Below are 20800 nucleotides of genomic sequence, written 5' to 3'. Positions count from 1 at the left end.
AGAAGTACACACTACTGGGAGTGTCCTGGTGGTCCAGTAGTTAGAATTTGGCACTTTCACTGCTGTGGGCCCAGGTCTGATCCCTGGTTGGGAAACTAAGATCCATAAGCTGCGCAGCACAGCGAAAGAAAGGAAGGAGGGAGGAAGGAAGAAAAAAGTACACACTATGATAGTCACCATAACTATTTTTATTACATTACAATAATTAGGAGCAGTACAGTTCATGACAAAAATATTACAAATTTCAGATCACTTCACAGCACATACTCCTATAAACATTTAAAAGTTAATTTTAATTAAAAGAGTGGTCATTTTAAATTTAATGTTTGATATGACCAACATTCCTAGGTCAGCGCAACCAAACGATGGAAAACAACTGGATCACACTGCATATGTCCCACGGAAAAAAAGCACAATGTACAAAATGTGCATGTTTCAGTTTACACTATACAAAAATAGTTAAAATACATTCCAGGTAAACATGTTACATTAAGAAATAGTACTAGTAAGAAATTGGCACTCAAAAGAAAAATGCAAAAGTATTTTCAACATGAAAACACAAGACAGTGGAATTGGAAATTTTTGGATAAAACATTACATAACCCATTTAGCTCTATAGGGAGGGGGACCTTCTGTAACTGATATTTCTGCAGGTATTAACTTTGTTTTTCCTAAATTCATCTAAAATTGCCTATTATCATCCCAAACAGGCACCTAAAACTATTAAACTAAAACAAGTATTACTAGTTATGACTCTTTTTTAAGAACTGATGTAAATGTATCTTTAGAAAGAAATTTCATCTTCTGAAGGAATTTACAGCTACCAGTTATATGCTGGTCAATTTCTCAAAGAAGATTTCATGCTACCCAATATCAACACATAAGTTATTAAATATAAATTCAGCTTTAAAGTAACTAATGGGTTGTTAAAAATCATTAATACATAATCATCAAGAAATTATTATTTTCTGACAAATGGAAATGGCAGATAGTTTTTACTGCCTATAAAAAAAACCTAAATGTGTATATATTGTTTAGAAAAAATGGTTAGACAAAAAAAAAAAATCACTGGAATACACATGAGATGAACTTGTGCAAACTGCAACTTAACATGCCTCACAAAGTTTCTATATATTTTAGGACAAAATTGTGCAATGGTGGCCAAGATTTTGATAACCTATAAAAGTTAGGTTCTAATTCCTATGCAGTGTGACTCAGTTAAAATAGAGCCTAGAATTCCTAATTGGAGATATTCACTCAAATTTTACTACATACTTCTACATTCTTCCACAAACATGTTAATGTCTAAAACTATGTAATTTAGCAATTTTTTTCAACTTCAACGATTTTTATCTTTAAGGCTGTAATAATTAGATAACATTTATGTTATTTCTAGGATTATCTCTCCCTTTTTAAAATCTCTACAAAAACAAACATTTTAGTAAGCCATTCAAAATTCACATAATAAAGGAAAATTACCACTGCCATAAAAAAATTGCCCAGCTACATCAAAAATTCAAAAGTCCTAAAAATCCCCTCAGTTAAACACTGCAATTCCTGAAGTATGGCCATTTCTTTCTCTTATGTAGAAACAAGAGGAGGGACTATATAAGTCTGAATACCCTACCAAATGTTCCATAAACCTGTAGCTTAGTATAGCATCTCAGAAAACATACTGATTTTTACACAGACGTTTCCTTTTCTGTGAATTAGGCAGGTATCTGTTTATTTTTACCCAGGTAAACACAACTATTTTTGAATTCAACATTTAATTTTTAAAGTCTATTTTAATTACTTATACAAAGAGACCATACTACACACAAACGAATTTTAACAGTATCTGACATACAACTTAATTTGTACTATAATTGCCCTAATAGACTCACATAATTATGCCAAATAAAAAACAATATAATCAAATTTACTCCTGCAAAACAATGAAGTAAACTGATTTAATTAAAAAAAGTAGCTTGGTTAAACAATTACATTGGAACCAGAGCAAAACAATTATTTTAGAACTTCAAGAAACTAAGCTCAGAGACTAAATCCCTTCTTTGCAAAAACTACAATATGCATGATGTTGTATCTGGGTCATGTGCCAAATGCCTCCCTAAGATACAGACCACTCCAGAATGTAAGCACTACTTAAGGACAGGGATCATGTCCCTTGTTTGGGATACTATAATATCCCTAGTGCCTGGCATCTAGTAGGCACTCAAATAGTTGCTGCATAAACAAATTCTGCTAAAGAGTAAGATTTATGAATTAAATTTTAAAGTATCTTTCATTGTAAGATTTTAGTTTTTTGAAACAATGGAATGTATCACTATTAGCAGGGCTAGTCCTAGTTGTAGTCTTAGGAATTCTTTCAGCACTACTTTTATTAAATTCTCCTTTCACTGGATAGGGCTCTGACTACTCATAGCAGGTATGAAAATTCCTACTTTGTCACTGATGGACCAGGCAGCAAAGAGATGATGTTCAAAGGTTCAAGATTAAATTGCTACTGCCACCACCTGAAACTTAGGTATTAGGTCAAATCCCATTATAGTATCTGTCAGATTATGCTGAGCCTGAGGAAGTAAGATGTGGGGCATTCTGATGTGACTTGATGGAGATATCCAAAGCAGCAATAAATCCTGAGGTTAGGGGAATTAGAAGTATTAAAAGAAAAAACATCAAGTCATGGGGCATGTAGAAGGGTAGGCAGGCAAGATGACACTTATGGGAGAAGTCCTGAAAGCAGAGAATGGATATTCAGAAATAAACTTCACCTCTTGCACAATTTTGCCTAAGACTGGCACTGAAAACGATAACACAGGTAAAAAGTTACAGATTGTGCTGAGACTGACAAATAGGTACATCCTTACGTAAACTGAATGCAAATCACATAGTTATAATGTTAGATACAGCCTTTGAGATGACTTCTTTTAACATGAAGAAACGGACAGTAAATGATTTGCCCAAAATTGGAGTTGTAAAGGACACATAACTAGAACCTAAGTCACCTTCCTCCTTGTCCAGTGATATTTTCACCTCAACACACCATCTCAGTTCAAATATTTTAAAATAAGTTAACATTTTAAATGCACTGAAAGAATCATTTTGTTAACATTAATTATCTATTTTATAAGCATTAGATATTCTTAATTATGGACCAGACTCGTAAAGTGTTACTTTAGCCAGTGTTAAGAGAACACTGAATACTCAAGGTTTTGAAATTTTTCGTTTCACCATTTAAAAAAAATTAAAATCTTGCCACCCCACCCTAAAATCTCATGTAAAATAATGTTTTTTTTAAGGTTCTGGTTTTTTGTTTTTAACAAAAGTGATGTTTCTGAGTAGGACTACCACATAGTGAGAATGTACCTTGCTGAGCTATCCAAACTCTCCCCTAGGCCCCATTTTTGACTAACCAAGGCATGACAACACTGGAAGACCATAGGGATGCAGTCCACGCTGTGAAACTCTCAGTGAAGCTCAACAGTTCATACAAGGCTTGGCCTTGCCACCTTGGTCTCTGTAACACCTACTAAGCTAACTGGCCCAAATAATCTTTAACACCACTACCAGCAGAATTAAAACTACTTTCAAAGACTGAAGTTCAAGAAAAGTCTTATGTTAAGAAAAAGCAATTTGACACAGGGAGACTATATTTAATTCCTATGAGAATTTTTTATATTCAATACATGTTAAAATTTTTTCAATTACAAAAATTTAGTAGCATGTAAATATAGCCCCAAAATGGTTGTTATGATCCTCATTACATACTGGGTTTGCCTTAACAGGAAAAGCTAATCAGAGTATTATAGGAATTTACCTACTGTGGAAAGTAAGTGGCCTTTTAATATTTTCCATTGCCTTGTATTTTTTTCCATTTTTTTCCCTTTTTATAGAAAAAATATAATATTTTGGGGAACGTGACCATTGACAAACAGCAGTGGAAAGAAGGAGAAAACCTTTGTGAACAGTGTAACTTTACATTCATTAAGGGTAACTGAAACTATATGACATGATAACTATAAGATGATTCTACAGGAAGCCCATAAATTCGTGTTCCCTCAATGTTTCAGTAAAACCAATCATGAAATCTCAACTGAAGTTAAAATTAGTAATTAATCCATGTATGTGACAAGATAAAGCATAGAAGAGGGATGATTTGAAAGCCTCATTAATTTGTTTCACACTAAAGTTCACAATTGGTAAGAAAAATAGGAAGTAATCAACTGCATGCACCAAAAACCCCAAGACAGAAATCTCAGGTGTTCAGTTTCTTTTTCACAGGCATTGCTAGTTCAAAAACCAAAACTCAGGGAATACTGGCACTTAGAGGAAAAAAGTTTCCACTGTCATTTTAAAATAAGCATTCAAGATAAAAGCTAACAGTATGGATGGAGCAGAAAGAAAATTAGGTAATGCTAAAACAAATGCTAATAATTTAGTGTAATGTACAAAAATTACCACTTTTACTTAAGTATGCCTTAAGAAAAAAAGTACAAATTGTATTTACATAATTATACACTTTGTCTTTGACTTCTTTTTCTTCTTTTTACCATCTTTGCTCATCTTTTCTTTATGTTTTCGGATTTCTCGAACTAATGTATAGAAGGCATCGTCAACACCCTGAAACACATAAATAATAAAACGTGAATATATACGATGATTTGAGTTATACAGATAACAGAAAGGATATATTACTAATGGAAACTAATATTGAGAAAGAATAAGGATACATAACATTTCGCTTTAGGCAACTGAATATATGTCAGACTTTTAGGTTTTTTAAATGTCTTCAAGAATATTTTGTTAACATTATAGGAACACTGATTTTCACAAAAGGCAATGAAAATCAATGGCACTGAATCTTACATATGCTTAGTTAACACATTACTTTTCCCCAGAACTTAATTTTCATAAATATTCACTGTATTTGAGCTCTGGTTCAATACTTATTTAAATTCACTAGATTTAAATAACTACCATGAAGTATACAGTATTACAATATACTTTCAGTTTTATTAAGGCATTAGTTTCAATTCATATACTCATGATATGAGAAGGAAAATTTAAAGTGACCACAACAGGGGAATTCCCTGGTGGTCCCAGTGATTAAGACTCCACACTTATACTGCAGGAGGCACAGGTTCCATCCCTGGTAGGGGAATCAAGATCCCACATGCAGCCAAAAAAAAAAATAATTAAAAATAAAGTGACCGCAACACAAGACACACTCCTTTGAAAAAGGTAATGCCTCTACTTGTGGGGAAGTGAGCTAAATCATTTAAATGGTGGAACAGTCTGCTGATATGGAGTTTTTTTAATTCATTATTTTTTAGTTTCTATTTAGCTTATTAAGTATTCAAATGTTTGCCACGTAAAGTCAAATGCTGTATCTTCAAAGAAATTTCCATTTGGTCATTTTGGCCTGCATCTAGTTGTGATCAAAGCAAGGCATCCAAAGCAAGGTTGAAAGTGATTTCAAGTCAGAATAATTTTCAACCTAATCATTCATACCAAACATGAAAAATGGCACTCTGAAACTGGTAGCAGGACAGCAGAGTTTAACCCTGCAATCCTGAATTATATAAGATCTATACATAAGTCAATTCTTGTCCTACCCCTATTAAAAAGCAAATTAAATATAAAAGCGAAATAAAAAATTAAGTAAAAAATATGATCCTCTATGTATTTTAAAACTGTTCAGCTGAGTAGTAACTATCAACAAAAGCCTGTGAACCTAATGATGTTTTCAAACCTAGACACTAGAGGGAGCCTTAGGAACAAATATACAACAGATAAAGTTGTATAAATCAAGCCACTTTCAGAAAATGAAAACTGGTTTTTTACTCATTTTAACCACCTCTGTTGAATATTAATACAAACACATCCAATAAGTTATATTATTATGAAAATAACGAGATTTAATAGCGATATGATCTCTCCTTTATGTATTACTAAGATTTTCTACAATTAGTATTTAAAAATAACTAAATTAATTCTGGGCATTTTCATTCAAGTTACATTTAACTAATTTTCACAACAGATCTAAAATTTAGAAAAGTATTACCATTATTTTTAAAGAATTAAACAGAGTGGGAATGAGAGGCTTGCTCACATTTAAACAATAGCAGTGGGATAAAAACCAGCATTATTGATTTGAATACTAGTGAATAAAAGTCCCCAGTAAAGCCCCCAAACTGCACTCGTTGATGTTCCCCACTTTCTGATATCATTACTGATATAACATAACCTGTTTCACCCAAAGGAGATAGAAAAACTGTAAGACAGTTTATCAGCAATACAATCAAGTCGATATATATAAAACTTCATGCTAACCTTAACACATAAAGAGTAAAAAACTTCCAATAATATAATAATTATTTTATTATTATAAATACTATCAACCTTGACTAATTTATAACCATAAACTCTTAGAATGGGATGGAATCTTAAGAGAGGATCTACTCCAACTCCCCTACCCTTCACAAATTCCCTTTGATCATACATCCTTATGTAGTCTACTCCACTTCAACTGTTTTTATAATGAAGAAAAACGTCAATGATACAAAAATGTTGAAGCAGATAAAATGAAAAACCATGAGGTGGGTATAGAGAAGACACATCCTAAGGCGAAAACAACATATAAGTATTTAGGAGACAATGAAGGCAAAGAATTTTATAACATTACTACCTTCTTCAAGATTCTGACAGATACTTTGTTTATACTGCACTGAACTCTCCTTTCTATATAATCTTATTAATAATTTCAATGATTAGTAAAATGCTAAAATTGATCAAAATAGGGCAGTGAATGCCTTTTTTTCGTGGCACAAGGACTTAGTTGCTCTGCGGCATGTGCAATCTCCCTGGAGCAGGGATCGAACTGGTGTCCTCTGCATTGGCAGGTGGATTCTTAACCACTGCGCCACCTAGGAAGTCCACGAATGCCTTTTCTTTTTCATGTGGGAACTAATCATTCTCATATACACATTTAAAAGACAAAATAAGACACCAGTAATTATTTTGTTTAAACCCATCGTTTTAGGACTAAGAAAAACTAATTTGCATAGATGTATCATTGTCAAATTAATTTTGTAAAAATATTTTTATTTAAAACTTTAAATATTACCAAGTACACTTTTTTCCCTATATAAATGCTATTCAATAATCACTGAAAAGACAAGGATTTAATTCATCATGCCCAACAATTTGACATTCAGACTACAGTCACTGAAATATAGTTTGCCCAAATTTGAAATTTTAAAAAGTATATGCTTTCACCTTTGCTTTAAATAAAAACTAAAGCATAAAACACTTTACTCTAAATAATTCTACTTTAAAAATCATCTAATAGTAAGACAATAGGAAAAAAATGAAAACTATCCCTTAACTGTGGTCATGGGTACTGTTATTTTAGAAGTTTGACTTTTCAAATTGCATCGCATTGTTAAGTTTTATCACAACTGCTAAATTAAATACTGCTTTATACAATGATACTCAAAAAATATTATGAGTTCATAAATCTCAATAAAAATTAATGCCAGTGATTAATTTTGCTTTGTTTCTTCCTCTGAGTTTAGTTCATTAGTATACCACATAATACCTTTTGGAACTTAGTCTACTATTCACAAGTATATTTTATATTTTGGGGAGACACATTATTTCAGACCTTCAACTCATAAAATAAAGAATACCAACCTTTAGTGAGCACAATAAATGATATCCTACAATTTTATTTCCTGTTCCCACAGAACATTGTATGTTACAAATAACATGCATCAAAATCTTAAGCTTTGGCATGAACTTTTTTGGCATCTACTGAGTGAAATATTTCCTAAGCAAGACCAAATTTAATATGGGTTGGTTTAGAAAGGAAGTTGAGAAATTCCACTCAATATATCCAACTGGGCAGCCACTGTGTGCCAGGAACCTCGTTAGGCCATGGACATGCAAAAATTAAAAATATATGATTCTGGCTCCCTAAGATTCTTACCATATAAGAATCAAACGTAGAAGAGATTATTTCAACTTAACATGGTAAGCACTGTTAAAAGTTAAGAGCAATAAACTGGGAATACACAGGAAGCACATTAGGCTCAGTCTAATGGTTTAAAGATTCTTAGAGAACAGCAGATTAGACAATCATAAAAGTGTGTTAACTAGTAAGACTAGGGGATAAAAACACTGGCACTCCAAACAAGAGCAACAGCCAAGACTCAAGGGACGGTAAGAAAGAACATGGTGTTGATTTACATAAGGACAAAAAAAATCCAGGCAAGGAGTTTTTAGAGATAGAGCCAAAGGCTAGAGGGGAAGGAAGGTGTTAAGAGCCATACACACACACACACACACACACACATATGCTATGAAACTTGAGATTTTATTCTACAGGTAACAGGAAGTCAGTAACTAGGTTTAAAGATAAGAAAAATGACATTTCTTTTAAGTATATCTCTCTGACTGTACTGTGAATGAAGACAGCACAGGTAAACCAAGTAAGAGGTTACAACAGTCCCAGCAAGAAATGATAGGGGCCTGAAGTGATGATGTGATAAAAGTTAGAATGTAACATCATAACAGGAATTTGTGGTTGCCTCCAAATAAGTGTGAAAAAGAAGGATTTCAGAGTCATCCCAAGACTCCAGGTTTCTCACCTGGCTAAAAAAGTGATGTTGATGCTACTAAATTTAAGAGAGCACAGACAGAACAAGCATTTGCTTGTGGAGTATCCAAAAGAAAACATTCACTGTAAGAGTGACCCTTTCCCACCTTCTGGGCCATTCAACCTACTCCTCTATATGGTTCCTCAAATGTTTTCTCTTAGACTATGACAAATGGAGAGTAGTCTATAGTCATCGAAACCACCTCAATTATAATTAATACCCATTAGATTAAAAATAAATGTATTAATTGTGGGAAAAAACTACAGGTTTCTTATTTTTTAATATTTCAGATTAGAATCCCACACCTACATAGCTCTAAAGTGGTTGCTACTTTGTTACCTGTGAAAGACATCTGCTTTCTGCCAAAATTAATATGCTGAACTTACCAGATTACATTACAATGCATTTTTTAATTTTCACACAGCCAGGAGTCTTTTCTTCTTTGCTGATTTTTTTCAATCTGTATTGTCGGATCTCTCTCACCAATGTATAAAAAGCATCCTCCACTCTCTGCATTGTAAAACACAACTTCTTTAAAGTCTGTTTCATTGGTAATAGTAATTTATTTGGGACAGCCATGTGCAAGAAATTTGAAATTATGAACTTTACTTGAGAATTTTTTTTTAAACAGGTATCAGATTGTTTCAATAAAACTGGGGATTCAATTTTAAAATATGGGCTTAAATCCTGGTTTGTTCTTTGAAGTCAGTTTTGTTTTGTAATGGGATTAAATTTTTTTTTTAATTTAAATTAGCAGTTAGGAGAGATTATGAAAACCCTAAGTACATGTATTATTAGTACCTGTGTATTAATTAATGCAGTCATTTTAGTTGACTAGTCATGGAATTAATCCAAGCCCAAACTGAAGTTAAGATTTAAATTATTTCTTTGACTTGCGTAAAACAAATGATTTCTGCATCCTTGCTCTGAGTGAGGAGTGAGGAGAAAAATGGTACAGAAGGGATATTTAAACTTTGCTTAAACATACACTCATAAAACACCTCAAAATATAGTTGTGTCAAGAGACTCGACACAATCTCAAATTCTATCTCCAATTACAATGTCGAGTCAATTTGTAGGGCCCACAACTGGAACTGAGACTGGGACTTTTGTGGATGGAGATCTATACTATTTAAATAAAAACGCTAAATGAGGGTTGTACACCATGTACACCATAAAAGGAAAATATTTTTAAGTGTTCAAAAAACACAAAATAGTAGCATTGCATTCTGCATCCTTATTACAAGTCTTAAGTCTTACTGTTCTTATTTCTAGAACAATATCCACCTATACTGGCTTCATATCATCTATCCCAATTTACATACTCTAAAGGGGCAAAGGGGGCTTCTGCTTAAGGCTATGGTAAGAAAGCTACGACAACAATCATATATGGCAATATGGAGATCAATAAAGTTTTTAATGTCTTTTCCAGTCTAGAAAATTAGGCAGTAGCCAAGACGACAAAATGTTTAGATAACTGTACTGCTAATTCATCCAGAAAAACATAACCACCAAAGTAGAAACATACATCTAAAAGAGAAAGGCAAACATTAATCTACGTGTGGTATAAATTAACTTAAAAGATATGATACGTGTGTCCCATTCTTCTATAAGAAAGATGTGTTTAAAAAATGTTAGTAGCCTATTTTACTGTACCTTTAATTTTAAGAATGAATTACACACTGTGGGAATTGGCATATTTTAACTCTCTGCAATTGGTAACATCAGTCTTTCTATGAACCAAATGTGACAAAATGGACTCAGTACCTATATTATGTATCAAAAGTATGATTTGTAGTTTTAAATTCAATCAGGCACAGAGAATCAGCCATTTAAGTATTAACTTAAGTAAACCAACATTTAAGGCTTAATTTTAGCATGCAGAAGTCATCACACATCCATTGCTTATAACAGTTAAGGAAAAAAAAGGGCACTTCAATTCTTGAGGGTACATTAATTTTTATAAATCTCAAGAATATATTAAGAACTGCTTCAGTGGAACTCAGTAATTTACCTTTAAAGTAAAGCTTTAATTTAAAATTCATAAAATTAAGTTTCAGTTAAGAAGTACGGATTTAAATAATATGTTGATTATATATTAAAATGTACCTCTCAAGTTACTTATACCAACTTGTGATACATTTCTATTCAGCTGTTTAATACAAGTCATTATAGCCCAAGAAAATCTGTGTATCTTATTTTTAATGAAGTCAATTTAATCAACTAACTAAGCCAACTATGAAATAAAAATTCCGACTATTTTCTAAAATCGTTAAATACGTTAGTACTTTAAATGAGACAGCCACTTGTACCCATATATAAAATTTTTAACATTTAACAAGGAGAGGATTTGTTTTTATTCATAAGTCCTTAAAAATTACATATTAGAAATTCTTATTAAATCAGATAATTTAAGGCATTAAAATAACTCTAGTAAAGCATGTAAAATATAAAGCATGAGCTGGCACTTAAGATATTTTCACAAATGATTCTCTTTCAATTTGAAAATCAATCCAAGAAATTTAAAAATATATGTATATATAAATAAAACAAACCAGGTAAAGCTCATATTTTTTAAGAAAACTTTTACTCCTGTTTAAAAAAAGTTATAAGGTCAATACAGAAGTACTGAAATATACTATGACGGAGGAAAAAACAGGGTTTTGGTCCTCTACTAATTTAGCAGAAGCAAATTTTGATTGTAACTCTTTCTAAAATTAGTTTGAATGTGTCTCCTTTTTAAGTGTGTACATCCCCATCACCAATATCAGAAGATATGATTTTTGTTTCCAGCAATGCAGAGAGAGAATTGGAAGCCAGTAATTAAAAAGAAGAGATTACCACCCACCACCAAGAATTCAGTATCAGGACCTCAGAGGCTAAGATGATTAACAACACTGCAAAAGTTATTCCAGAGTGACTTTTTTCATTTCTCATTTTTACTAATAGGAAATTTAAATTAGATTTTAAAGAATCAGTTATTTACCATATTTTCTCAGACTTAATTACTTATCTCTTAATAATATGCTTTAAAGCCATACTAACATGAGGAGAAAATTACTGATCCTTGTATATACCTTAAACCACTGGCACAGAACACTGGTTTCATATTCCAAAATTTGTAGGTAATTTAAAAAGATTAAGTACAGCCGAAACAGATGTTTAATACCTGCTGTGGCTAGTTGCTAAGGTCTTAACTGGCACTCGATTTATTCTTGGGAATATGGCTTGTTGCCACATATACTCATTTTCAGATGTCATTTATTATTAAACTTTAAGAACAACTGAAACAAAAGTGCATGTGTTTATATATATATATATAAATTTTAAAATGTTTTTAAATATATATTTGTAAATTTTTTTATATCAAGAGATTTGACAATATTTTCAGCTCAGCCATTATCTGAAAATATACTGTGAGACTATGGAAACAGAGCACTTCAACACAGGAGAAAGAACTGTGAACAACATCATTCTGTACCCTGGTGTCTATAATGCTTTAACTAAGCAATTTAACTTTAAACAAGTACTTGTTCTAGTTGAAAAGTTTATTATCTGCAAAAACTCTTTTAAGGAAATAAATAACATCTTCAGATACCCTAACTGTAGACAGATGCAAGAATACTAGCCCTTCTTGGAGGAAAGGAATGGGAGGAATAAGATGTATTCTGAAAAGCAACTTTGCATCGCTGAACTGGAAAGAAACCTTGCCAAACTATTGTTTGTCCACCTCAGGAACTACTGAAATGCAGCCAGACCATTACTTGGGAGGCTATACTATGCACTGGTGCACAGCAGGTGCTCAGTAACTGTTTTGTCTAGTTTTAACTCATAAAAAGCAAAGTTCAAAATATTGATCTTATGTACACAAACCCAGCCACTATTAAACAGAGAAATATGGCACATAAAGTTTTTTTGTTCGGTTTGCTTTGTTAAAACAATTCGATCATAAGCTTTCTTTAATGGAGGTCTTCTAACAACTAAATTTAAGTATCTAGAAATTAACAACAAAAACCAGAAAATTAATCACTCAACATTTTTAAGTTCGTAAAACAAATTTTCACATTATGCTCAAATTGAGACCTCCAGAAAGCCAAAAAGCTGACTCAGGAATAGCAGATACTCAGAGAATTCTGCTTTTGCCATCCACTTTACTGAATGCTCCCCACTTTTGATTTAGCAGACTGGAAAACACAGAGCTGATTATCATGGTGTCAACATTTTGGTTTCAACAGCCTTTGCGAACACTGCCACACACTGCCCAAAGAGGCCAGAAAAATGTGTCAATTACTAACTGCCCAGATAAATGTGAACTAGGTAGCAGTCTTTATACATTAGGAACAGAGGGACCACATACAGCATACTTGCAGAAAATAAAACTACTCTGACCTTTCAGATATGGACTAAAATGACAGTTAAAAATATAATTCATTATACTCTAGCCATAAAATGGGCTTTTTAAAATAAGAAAGTAAGTTGGTAAAATATATAGTCTAAAACCTTTACCTTACAAAGACTAGAGTAAAACTCCTTTCTCTTTCATAGAATACATAAATTTTACTTTAAAATTACTAATGTTAGCCTGTAAGATTTAAGTCAAAAGTCTGACCTAACTTCTCATGTCTAGCCAAAGAATACAGTTCCCCAGAGAATCAACGGTCAGCACACTACAACCCGCAAGCCCAATGTAGCCACAGCCTTTATTTTTGTACTGCCCACAAGTTGAGTGATTTTTGCATTTGCGAAGGGTTGTAAGAAAAAAAAATGCAACTGATACCACTTGTGGCCCCAAAAGCCTAAAATATTTATCATCTGGCCCTTTGCAGAAAAAGTTTGCCAGCCCCTGACATATCTATGACAGTTCTAAATGAATGTCCTGTTCCTACTAACTTGAATATAACTTTTGTTTGTTTGTTTTTTAGGTTTATGCTCAACACCAAAACTTAGGGCATGAAGTAGCTGCTGATAAAATACAAGGATATGCATATTAATTTTGTTCAAATAATAAATATATAATAGCAGATGAGTAACAAAACATTCTGCAGAAAATAGGGCTTCAAATTTTCACAAAAACTGGAGATGTAAATTAAAATTTATGAAAATTTACATATTTCATTGTCTCAATTATTTGGAATAATTCTTTAAAGTCTTCTAAAAGCATGCAAATATCAAATTAATTTCAACAGAGAAAGATGAATAAACTTTTGAAAGGCAAATCAACAAGTCCATGTAATAAAGAGAAATCAAAGATCAGAAACTAAACACTAAGTTCTAGTTTAGCAATATAAATTACATAATGATATCAGTAAAACAGGATATAAATATAAGAAAAGCTGAGTGCTAGAAGGTTAAGAAATAAAGTACAAGTATTCCTTTGTATTATATCACTGTATATTTTTACTGGATGATCCATTAAAATGTCTACAAAGCAAATTTAGGTTAATCTACTTGGTATCACACACTACATTCCCTTCCCCACCCCGTACTCCCACAAGCCCATCCCCCAAAACCAGTATAAAACCTAAAAACCTGTTTTAAAAGGAAGTTAGGTAGTTTTCCGATTAGTTATGAATGCTGTGGTATATTAAAGCATTAATGTCAAACGCTTAAGAATCAATAGTACTTCTGAGGTAGTAACCATACAACAAGGAAAGAAGACACAGCCATTATTTCAGTCTCTTATGAAATGAGAGTGGAGGGCAACAATGCAGGAATAAGGCTCCCTTACTGTCCTTTATCGCCTTTCTGCTCTAAATGTGGTCCAGGTACCAAAGTCAGCATCACCCGAAAGCTTGTTAAAAATGCAGAACCACAAGCTCCAACCTAGACCCTAATTCTAATTCAGAATTAGAATCTGGATTTGAATAAGCCCAGTTGATTCTTGTGCATATTAAAGTATGAGAAGCACTGCTTTATTTGCAACCCTGTACATCAGGCAAAGTCTCTTAGATTTTCCTTTTCTTTGTACAATGTAAACTAACATGTCCACTAGTCTAAAATGTATATTTTAAGTTACAAATAATTCAAGTTAATAAAATGTTAATGGTATAATCTAGGTAGTAGGTTTGCAGATGTTTTCAATAAAATTCCTCCAATTTTATATCTGAAAAATTTTCATACAAAAATGGGAGAAAAAGTTATAATCTTATAATCATGTTTTCTAAGTACCTCCCTAAGGGAAATCAAGGAGTCTGGTCAGAGAAGACCAGAACAAAGAAGACAAAATACCAAACCTCTTCCCAGTCTTTGCAAATGATATGAATGAAATCTTAATTCTTCCAAAGTAAAGTGAAGTAATGTATATTCCAAGTATTTCTTTAACTTATAGATCAGGTGTTAGAATGAGATAATCTGTATTATGGTCAAAAACTATAGTAATTCAGCTTTTAATCCCAAAACGAAGATTTAAAATAGAATTCATTGTTTTTTTCACTGGGTAGCAAATCTGTGGTACATATTATCTTCCACTAGGGAAATAGACATATATACTAGCTAAATGATGGTTTACTTTTAAATTTTTACCCCTTTACAAAATTCAATGAAAGGTCTCTTCTAGACTTTTTTTAAAATAAGTTTAACCACGTGAAAGGTCTGGAAGGTGTTTTTATAAGTTTAACCATGTAATAAGTTGTTCATCAATTTTCTTAACTTCGAGCATTATAAAGTTACATTCCATGAAATTGGTTTTCTGGGCTCATAGGTACACATAACCAGACACAGCCCCAAACAAATGTTCATCTTGTATGGAACAAACTAGTATTCCATCATATATACTCCTTTCTAGGAATTCATTTTCTTTTCTAAATGTTAAACTCTTATTTCATACAAATAGGTTAAATAATATCAATTATTTTATTTTACCTAGAGAAAAAGTTACTTTCAAAATTCAGGATCAATCTGGTGGTGTTTTTTCTCAGAACAACATAGCAAGTGAATAACTGAGAATTTCTGTTTACTTTCTAAATATTCTCTTGCTTTAATAAAAGCTTTCCTGAAAAATAAATATATCCTTTAAAAAAAATACTACCAAAGTAAAATTCTTCAAATACAACAAAATTTAACCTAGAAACATGACATAATACTCTTAAAAGCACTTCTAAAATAGGAAACTCAAAATTTGTTTCCCTGTTCTTTGACTTTATAAATAGTAAAAAAAAAAAAAAAAAAAATCCCACATTTTTTTTTTTTTTTTTTTTTTTGGGCACACGGGCTTAGTTGCTCCGCGGCATGTGGGATCTTCCTGGAGCTGGGATCGAACCCATGACCTCTGCATTGGCAGGCAGATTCTTAACCACTGCGCCACCTAGGAAGCCCCGAAATCCCACATTTTTTGAATCCTTACTACAAGATGTGCTGAATTGTTCAATATAGGGAAAACCAAAGCCAAAGATAATAATACCATGGACGCTGGAATAAGAAGTGCTGCCCTATCACATTCTTAAGGGAACATTTACCAAGTAAATACTGTTTTATTTCCTATTTTAGTATAATGAGAAAAAACTGATAAATTATATCAACTAATACAAAAGTTACACTATCAGGTATGTACATTTATTAATGTTCATGCCCTCCTGCTCCCAAAATGACATTATTAGAATATATATTAGTAAAGAGTGATTAATGATTAAAATCGCTTGATACAGTTTGAGAGAATAGATTTGTATTTATTACAATTTTACTTACCTGTCTTGTCTTTGCTGATGTTTCAATAAAAGGAATTCCATAACTTCTTGCTAAGTCCTGAGCCTGTTTTGTGTCTACTGTTCTAGAAGGCAAATCACATTTATTTCCTACTAGAACCATAGGTACATCTTCAGAGTCTTTAACTCTTTTTATTTGTTCTCTGGGGAGGGAAAAAAAAAAAGTTACAGTGAAGAATTAGTAACAAAAATCTTTCAAAACTATTCACAACTTTGTCTCATAAAATATGGTTAAAAGACTCTTAATGTAATTCCTAGTTCCCATCACACCAAATTTTCCTTTCTCCTCCTTCTAGTTACTTTTCTCTATCCTGAAGAGAGAACTTCAATGTCTCTTAAAAGATCAAGTACCTAGAAATGTAGTAAAACAACAATCAAGTAGGTTCATATGCAGGTAGGTCACAATGATAAAACAGAAATATTAAGAAATGTTAGGCCAAAAAAGTGCTATGCCAAATTTTTAAAATTATAATCTTAAAAACATATACTATGTATGTTGTTAAATTACATATATAGAATTAATAATGTTTCTATAAACACATGAATTGCAACATTAACAATGTTTTAACTTCCAAAAAGAGAGCACCAAGTGTAAAGATTTTGATTTCTATATGAACAATTATTTTCATAAAAGTAGTTGCTTTTATGCAAATCTGTCAAGATTCTTTAAAAACTGTATTGTTCTAACACTTCGATCTTATAAATTCAGAGCTGTGTTTTTTCCTTAATTATCTAAGGCCAACATTCATCTGATTCCAAGAAATTCTACACTAAACAGACCTACTTTTAAGGCTATTCAAATGGTGCCATCTCAATTACCTTTTCACATTTCTGTTCATGGCTTTCATTTTCATGATGCATCTAGCGTAAAGCCTTGTTTCTCCAATATACAGTGGTTAAGAGCACAGGTTTTAGAGTCAAACAGGCCCACCTTTCAATTCCGGCACTACTACTATCTTTGTGGTCTGGAACAAGCTGCTCAATTGCTCTAATTCTTAAGAATTTCATTTGTAAAACAGGGATATTACCTACCTCACAAAAATTATTTTAAAGTTTAAATTCGATCATATGTACATGGCAGTTAGCAAAGACTCAATAAATGGAAGATACAGTTACTCCTCAATGCCAACTTATTTTATTCAACTTAAACCCACCTATAATGGTGAATATCTTCAAATGATTTAGTATTATTTATGGCAAATACACAAAGAAAGCCCTCCCCAGTCCTCATGTACTGGTCCCTCATTGCACTGTACTCCTCTTGACCTGCTGTGTCGAGAATATCCAAGAGACAGGTTTCTCCATCAATGACTACTTGTTTCCTGTAGGAATCCTGAGAAGGGAGAGACACAGTCTGGATTATTATGGTGCGCCTTTTACTTCTAAAAAGGTGTTGGACGCAACTCAAGAACAAAAAACAACCTAATTCAAAACTGGGCAAAGTACTTGAATAGACAGGTCTTCAAAGAAAACACACATGTGGCTGATAAACACATGAAAAGATGCTCAGCATCATTCAGGAAATGCAAATCAAAACCACAATGAGCTATCACTGTACACTCATTAGGGTGGCTATTTTTTTAAAAAAAAGGAAAATAACAAGCACTAGTGAGGATGCAGAGAAAACAGGATCAATCCAGCAATTCCATTCCTAGGTATATAAACAAAAGAACTGAAAGCAGAAACTCAGATACTTGTATGCTAATGGTCATGGAAGCATTATTTATAATAGCTAAAATGTAGAAACAACCCAAGTGTTTATTAAACATATGAATGGATAAACAAAATGGTGCGGGGCAGAGACAGACGGACACATGCATGCGTGTATCTACATACATACACACACACACAAACACAGGAATGTTATGCAGCCACAAAAAGGAATGAAAGTATGATATATGCTACAACATGAATGAACCTTGAAAACATTATGGTAAGTGAAATGTCTGACCCAAAAAGACAAACATTCTATGATTCCACTTATATTGAGATATCTAAAATAGGTAAAGTCACAGAGGCAAAAAGTAAAATAAAGGTTACCTGGGGCTGAGGAAAGGGGAGTTGCAGAGTTATTGTTTACTGGGCACAGAGTTTCAGTTTGGGATGATGAAAAAGTTCTGGAAACAGAGCTAATGGTGGTCCAATATTGTGAATTTACTTCATGCCACTAAACTGTACACTTAAAAGTGGCAAGGATAAATTTTATGTATATCTTACCACAGTTTAAAATATACTTAAAAAAAAAAAGGTGTTACATAGAGATTCAACAATGCAAGTGCACAGATTAATAACAAAAAGACCCAAATCCTCTGTAAAGTAAAATAATTATTACAAAATGAGATAGCTCTACTAACTCTTATTATTCTGGATGATTTAGGGGGCAAGAAAAATCAAGCAACTTACAAATGATTGTCATGCATGTACATTACTTATAGTCAAGAAAATACATAAGAGAATGGTCAATACTGAGAATTTCAATGCCCTTATTTAATCCACTTCATAGTCCTGGGAACAGTCAGATGGATACTATGATAATGCTAAAGAGAATGATTGTTCTATCTGCAAATTCTGTGAGACCTCTAGTAAAAAGAGAGGGAGGGGTGAAGGAGAGAAAAAGAGATGGGTATCTTAGAGACCATGCAATTCTAAGATGGTGTAAAGGAAAGGAGGGAGGTAACAAAACAGAATCTTGAAATGAAAATCTGATTTTCCTCTGACTTTTGATTAATAGTCATGCCTAAAAGATTTCACAAACTCTCTGCCAAAACAGGCTCCAAAAAATAAGATAAAGGGCTGGTCCAAGGTGAAGTCATGGAGTCAAGAGGTAGGGCTGATAATGGGTATAAAGTATAAGCCTAAGGACACTGTTTCTTCTTCTTTTTTAAAATAAATTATTTATTTATTTGTTGGCTGTGTTGGGTCTTTGTTACTGCATTTCTCTAGTTGTGGCGAGCGGGGGCTACTCTTCATTGTGGTGCACGGGCTCCTAACTGCCGTGGCTTCTCTTGTTGCGGAGCACAGGCTCTAGGTACGTGGGCTTCAGTAGTTGCAGCACACAGGCTCAATAGTTGTGGCTCACAGGTTCTAAAGTGCAGGCTCAATAGTTGTGGCACACGGGCTTAGTTGCTTTGCAGCATGTGGGATCTTCCTGAGCAGAGATCGAACCCATGTCCCCTGCACTGGCAGGTGGATTCTCAACCACTGTGCCACCTAGGAAGCCCCTAAGGACACTGTTTCTTATCGTTCCACCCTTAGTTCATGAATTACTTTACAGACCAATCTATCATTTAAAAAGTGGTCATTAAAAATCATGTTTTTAATAGATCTCAATATTTCACCACAACCGTATATCTGTACATATATTAAGAAACTCGTGGTGGTATGTACATCAAAATGTCAACAAAGGGTATGTCTCTGATGGAGATAATTAATCTAAGAAATAATTCATCTTTTGCTTATCTTTGTTTTTTGGTAATAGGTATTATTTTAAATGTATTTCTTTTCTTGCCTTTTAATTTTAAAAAGTGTGAAAGATTACCATAATATCAGACTATGATCTCGTGCTTATCTTTTAAAGTAAACTGTATTTTCCAAATTTTCTATAATAAAATCTGATTATCTCACCAGTCAGAAAAAAAAGGATGGTTATTTAATTTTCTAAACAAGAAGCTCTTGATGAAAGATTTGAACATTTGGTTGACATTTTATCTTAGCCTATTCCTTTAATTAACTGTTGATACTTGAAAGAACTCCTGTATATTATAAATTGAAAACCAGTGTTTTTGAAGTAGAATGAAAGAGCAGGAATTGAGAGCAAAGTACAGTGTCTTAGAGTCAATCTGTTCATTACCCAGGTATGGCTACTGCGTTTGTGAAACAGACCAAAGACGTTTCCTTACCTATTGCTGTCACCTCACATTCTTCACTTACCAATAATAGCTTAAGTTAACCTTATGGTTAATAGTTTCTTTAGTCTTTAAAATTTTCTATCAACAATGAAATTTAAGACTATAGTCTCTGAAGCCACACAAATTTATACCTAAGGCATGGCTGGAGGATTACTCACATCTGCCCACAGATACCGCCTCTAAGACATCTACCTCGGTGAACTCCCACTTACAAAATTTTCAAACATTTTGTGTTTCAAAAGTATATAATGTGGAATATTAGTAGTTTCTGCATGCATTTCATAGCATGTTCCCATGATGAATACCCCATCAAAGGGACTGGAAAACTGGGAAAGCAGTCCCTATTCATTCCTATCATTTTTTTCCCTTCTAAACCCTAGATATTTGATAGCAAAGTTCTGAGTCACATTCTATTGTTGAAAAAAGTAATCTATAACCTGCCTATAAACAATGAGGAATCTGCTAATTACAAATAAGAGACTTAGGTTAAAAATTCAGTATTTCCCAAGTTAATTTTAACTAGAGTCAT

At 32.8% G+C, this 20800-nt stretch overlaps 1 protein-coding gene across 4 annotated transcripts in view; it reads right to left on the bottom strand.

Annotated features, from left to right (window-relative positions):
• Window positions 1–126: 126 nt before the first annotated feature.
• The window catches only part of KRAS (KRAS proto-oncogene, GTPase), a 37747-nt gene continuing 17073 nt past the window's right edge, over window positions 127–20800 (bottom strand). Inside the window, exons 4-6 of one of the 4 annotated variants that reach the window (XM_057701794.1) lie at window positions 17518–17696; window positions 16347–16506; window positions 127–4623 (exon numbers count right to left, since the gene is read on the bottom strand). In XM_057701794.1, the coding sequence (XP_057557777.1) occupies window positions 4507–4623; window positions 16347–16506; window positions 17518–17696 (456 nt within the window). In that variant the 3' untranslated portion in view covers window positions 127–4506. Of the gene's footprint in view, window positions 4624–5846; window positions 9174–16346; window positions 16507–17517; window positions 17697–20800 lie in introns of those variants that run through there. The other 3 variants (XM_057701793.1, XM_057701791.1, XM_057701795.1) reach the window with 3 other exon arrangements.

This window comes from Hippopotamus amphibius, chromosome 12, assembly GCF_030028045.1.
Source record: "Hippopotamus amphibius kiboko isolate mHipAmp2 chromosome 12, mHipAmp2.hap2, whole genome shotgun sequence".
Lineage (NCBI taxonomy): Eukaryota > Metazoa > Chordata > Mammalia > Artiodactyla > Hippopotamidae > Hippopotamus > Hippopotamus amphibius.
This window is presented reverse-complemented; position numbering and strand designations above follow the sequence as displayed.